Source organism: Mesitornis unicolor, unplaced genomic scaffold (assembly GCF_000695765.1).
Source record: "Mesitornis unicolor isolate BGI_N332 unplaced genomic scaffold, ASM69576v1 scaffold14923, whole genome shotgun sequence".
NCBI classification, from domain to species: Eukaryota; Metazoa; Chordata; class Aves; order Mesitornithiformes; family Mesitornithidae; genus Mesitornis; species Mesitornis unicolor.
In genome coordinates, this window is record NW_010176793.1 from 8881 (window position 1) to 14178 (window position 5298).

The 5298-nt window shown below is 39.0% G+C and overlaps 1 protein-coding gene across 1 annotated transcript in view; it reads left to right on the forward strand.

The window, feature by feature from the left end:
* The first annotated feature begins 229 nt into the window (after positions 1-229).
* The window catches only part of LRRC31 (leucine rich repeat containing 31), an 11665-nt gene continuing 6596 nt past the window's right edge, over positions 230-5298 (forward strand). The window contains exons 1-4 of the mRNA XM_010181838.1: positions 230-242; positions 1924-2181; positions 2481-2630; positions 2992-3159. Of these exons, the coding sequence (XP_010180140.1) occupies positions 230-242; positions 1924-2181; positions 2481-2630; positions 2992-3159 (589 nt within the window). The remainder of the gene's footprint in view (positions 243-1923; positions 2182-2480; positions 2631-2991; positions 3160-5298) is intronic.

A 5298-nucleotide genomic window follows, 5' to 3' on the forward strand; every position in this document is an offset into this window, starting at 1 on the left:
GCTGAGACTGGGAAACAGCGTAGAGGAATAGAGGCTTCGGGAAGGAGCCCACAAATCACTTGTGCAGAGCTGCTGCTATCAAACCAATGAAGACAGAAACTCTTGAAAGAAAACTATGTGGAAAGTCCTATGGAGGAAAGAAGTGAAGTTTTGTTTGCATGTCATGGCTCACTTCTCCTGCAAGTTCTGAAAGTACTGTAAAACATGAAAGAGATCCTCAAGTGCACCAATGGAAAAGACAGGTATGTTTCTTTGTCTGTTTAAAATAATACCAGCCTACAGCATGCAAACACAGCCAGGGTAACCAGCATTGCCTTACAGCTCGGTAAAATGTGTGTGTACATCTATGCACGTTATTTTGTATAATTTTTTCACTTATAAGAAATACAGTTGAGACAGGCTATTAAGAGCAAGACTTTAAACAATGCATCAGCTTTTCATAATTGTAAGTGCTCTGCCCTTGAGTGCTCATATCATGGCAGATAACTTCCAACACAATAAGAAAATTTACATATATATATATATATATATATATATATACACAGCAGTATACATACCCACATTTATATATATATACACACACACCAACAAAGAAAAGTATGTGTATGTAAAAACTAAATTTGCTTTATTTTAACATGTTCCCCCTTACCCAACTCTTGCTATAATGACATGAAAACTATCTGTGCAAGTCATACGATTTTTGATACTTCTTCATGTGTTTCTCTTTTTTGGAAAGTTGATGCCAGTGATATCCTATATAACTGACAGTTATTAAAATGATCAAGTTTGTGTACTCTGTGGATGATGGCAAATTGTAGAATGAGTGCCTTGTGTGGGTCTGTACTGGGGGAATCTGTGTGAGCACAGAAGTCATGAGCTCCGGTGTATTACAGGATCGAGGTCTGAGCACAGGTCATTCCCCCTTGCAGTCAACAGCACACAGTGGGCCTTGATCCATGCCTTTTCCACAGTCCTCACAAAGCAAAAGTCAATGAATGCCTGCTTAGTTTTTATGACTGTTCTGTTAAAAGTATGTATGTGCAGGCAAATGCCAGAATTAAAACTAAAGAAAGAGCATTAAGTTAAGGTTTAGAGAAAAACAAAGTAGCTTCAGAATCACTGGATGATGCTATAGCTTGTGTAGTGTTAACAGAAATAAGGAAAGAATGTGTAGAAATTATAAAGTCAAACTTAAATTTATCTGTGAATTAGTCACTGAACCTGAGGACTGAACTGTTCCACACAAGCTATCTGGGGGGCTTGTTTCTTCCAGCAGTGGCACACTCCCAGTGTTCATAGCTATGGTATCTGGCTGTTTTCTGCACTATCCCTTCAGCTTTGGTCTAAGGTCAGTGCAGTTTTGTTTGTGTGTTACCCCCTGAACTTGGGAGCGTGTGACAGCATTTGGGTAAGGATGTCCTTGTACTCCCTGTCGCACACCTCCTCCTCTCATCTTCATGACTGCCAGGTTGGCCTTTAGCATGAAGAATTACGTTAGTGTCATACTTAACCTGGCATCCCTCAGAATGGGGACATCTCAGCCTTGCTTCTTCAGTGTGGCTGCAAGACTATGAAATTCAAGTGATTAAATGATAGGGAAAGCAGCAAGTTAGCCCTTCAGTGCTTGGTGGCCAGGTGTGGTGGCCTTAGCACAGTCTGCAAGGCAGACAGGCAGCAGAGAGTGATATTTGTATCATTGAGGACTAGGACCACCAAGTCTGCTGTGCTAAAGCTTGAGCATTACCACCTCCTTCTGAATGAGGAGAAATGAGTTGAGAGTCTGGTCTACGAAAAAATGCTTTTCTGATATTTGCATGGAGGGAATGGTAGGAAATTCTCAGTGCATCTGCCGTTATGAATGAAGGTAAGCAAGAGTAAACATCACTGAAACAAATTCTTTCTGTGTCTGCTGTTCCCTGAAAGGTGACATTCAGACCTGCCAGGATAAGCATGAAGAGGACATCCCAAAGAATTCCCCATTTGACTTTGTTATAAAACAGTTCCAGGGGAATAGGTCCTCTCCTGGAAAAAAAAATGAGCAGCCTTCAACCATAAAGAAATTCTTCAGGGGCTTTGACTTTGGGAAATCTGAAGGCAAGGACAGAAGGGAAATTGAAGAAACTGAAGAAAACTACTCTGGAGCTGCTGATGAGAGTGAGAAGCAAGATCTCTCTGTAGAAGGTAATGCTGGTACAATAATGAGGTACATGTGCATGTGTGTATATTTTAGTTTCATAGAAAATGAAGATGGAGACATGCAAGAGGAGACTTTTTTCTCAGTCTGCATCAGGTGCTTTATAGCGATCTGATCTATGATGATCTTATCACTCAGGTTATTGGTCCACATTGATCAAAAATAGAACCCGATTTACTGACATATTTAGTTCGTTTCCTAAAGTCTTCACCAGACAGCCACAGGCAGGTTTTACACATTGTGTTAGTAGCAGAGGTAACCAGAACCCTTTTTCTTTGTTACTCAGATGCACTTTCACATCCCATTTCTGAAGCAGAGTCACCATCTGGTGAGCAGAGATTTAACCAGTTCATGCAGAAACTGGGAAAGAAACCCAACAAGAAGAATCTGGATCTAAATAACTGTGCATTAAGTGCAGCAGATGTAACTGAGCTGGGTAAATACGCATTTTATTCAACTAGTCACTTCATACATTTCTTTCAATTCTTATTTGCCTATTCAATTATTCATTTTCCTCTTTCCCCTTTCCTTTATACAGGCCTGGCTTTATTTAACATTTCATCTGATGTTCCCAGGTCCCTGCAAAATGTCAATTAATTAAATAATTAAATAAATTATTTGATATCTATATAGATATATATATAGAGAGAGAGATATCTAGGTAAGAAATGGAAGTTATCATGGCTTTATGATGCTGTATTGGCTGTAGAAAGCATCTCTGTATTAAGATGTATTGACATCCAGGGTGTGCAGACAACTTACAAACAGAATATGCTTTTTCCTTTATTTTTTTACAGCTTCTTTGCTGCCGTTTCTGCCAGAGCTGGAAGAGCTCAGCCTGTCCTGGAATGGCTGTGTTGGTGGGACTTTGAAAGCTCTCACTGTTCATCTTCATCATGTGAACCTGTTAAAAGTCCTTCGACTTAACAACTGCAGGCTGACAGCTGAGGATGTCACCTCCTTAGGTACAGGATTTTATTTACATTTACTTCCAGACAGCTTGGATCTAATGTAATCCATCTCATCTCTTCCTACATCCTCCTCCTGCTGCTTCCACACTGGGCAATGTAAACTCCCACTGTGAAACAGTAGAAAGAACTTGGGCTTATGAGTAACCTTATACATTTGAGTAGCTCTGCTGAGTTCATTCCTCAGCGTATGAAGCTTTTGCATTCAGAAGGGAACAGAATTCAGTTCTAATTGCAGGAAAGCATGTTTTCAATTTGGATTAGTATTTCTTTGGCTAGCTTTGATATCTAATAGTAGACAGACTAACTCAGTCAGTCATAATAGGGTTAGCTTAGGCTTCGTGCTGCAAGACAGGTGAGTGCTCGTCACAAAAAAAGTGATAGTCTTTTGGAGGAGACTTAAAATCAGAAGTGCTGCCTCAGAGCTTTATGACTTGTTTTTGCAGGTCTGGGAGAAGCTTATTCCTCTGCTTGCTTCTTTGCTTGGAGTACCTGCAACCCTGCTTTCTGCAAAGCATGAGAAAATGTTTTAAAGTTGGTGTTATGGTTGTTGTTAGTTAGGTTCTGTTGCTGAGTCACCTCTGGGCCTGGAGTTGACCCTGGGGTGGGTCTGTGATACGTATCTAAAAGAAGGGCAGACTCAATTAACTGGGAATTATAAAAACTACTGCTTATTTTGAAAGTTCTAAAAACTGGTCTGAGTTATAAAGCTGGCGTTTATGCCATTCATATCCAGGGCTTTTCCAGGAAAGGTTCAGAAATAAAATGACATGTACGGTGGTAGCTCAAAAGTGAGTCATGCTATCTATTGAGAAGAAAAAATGCATTTCTGCTAGTGAAAATAAATTGGTCTGGTTTTGATGAGGGCGAAATCTGCATTTCATTTTCTATCACATTTTTAAACTTAATTTCATTCTTTTTCAAACCCTTTTCTCATGCTTTTTTGTATCTCTTGAATTTTATTATTTTTCCAATTGATTTATTTTGCCTGATTCTTCTGTGCTGTTTTCCTTACCCTTCTGGCTTGGCCTCAGCTGAGACAGACACAAAACTGATCAAAGAACTTGAATTTCCAGTCAAAATGTGATGCCCGTGACATGTGAAATAGCAACAGTCAGTTTGCATGGATTTAGCCTGCAGTTTTGAAAAGAGCATGTATATTTAGGCCAATACTGCCTGTTTGATTATGTCCACATCTATCTGTGGAAATGTGGCCGTTTGTGGACTCAGTGCATTCTGCTTAGAAATCAATGGCTTAATTATAACCATAATATCAACCTCTCCTTTGTGATTGCTCAGAGCTGCGACTGTGAGAGATGGTAGGAAACCATTCCTGGAGTTATGGTTATATATTCCTTATTTATCTTCTGGGTGGAAAATGTGTCCCCATGTCAAACAGAAGCAGGCTATGCTGCAGAGGCAAAACCACTTCTCAACTACAGAGCATTGCTCAGTATTGAAGACTGAGACAATAATTTAAAAATAATGCAAAAATAAAAATTAAGACATGTCCTTTTCTCTCAGACCTGGATATTCACTTACAACAACAGAAATAATAATTTTTCTATTATAAATCTTTTGTGAAGAATTAATTATGAAAAAACACAGACATGAAAGGGTTTTATTATTAAAATGCAATTCTCAGTTATTAGGTTAATGACGACTTCAGATAAAAATTTGTGTATGACACTTTGCATTTGCATATGGACTGATTAATTGATCTTTCTTAGGAATGAGTTTATGCAAATATATGTCTGCATATACTCTACAAAGGAAGTTAAGAAGCTGGATTTTGCGGTGGGATATTAGTATTACAAAGAAGCACTAACACCGTTCATGTTGGCGGGTGCATCAAGCCTGGAAAAGGCTGATTTTTCTGAATGTAATAAAAATCGCTGTCTGCCTTGAAATCATGGGAGAGTTACTTTGAGTGAAAACAATGCTCATCTTGATTCCTTATGAAGTGAGTCAGAAATTCCTGTTAGAAATGAAACTCTTTCAGAAGTAGGACTTCTTTCATCCCCTCCAAAATGACCTGTGGACAGAGTACAGAGGACATTGGAAGTTTGCCAAATAAAACAGAGCAGAACTACAAAGGACAGTAAATTCAGACTTGTCACTTGTATTGATTTCCCT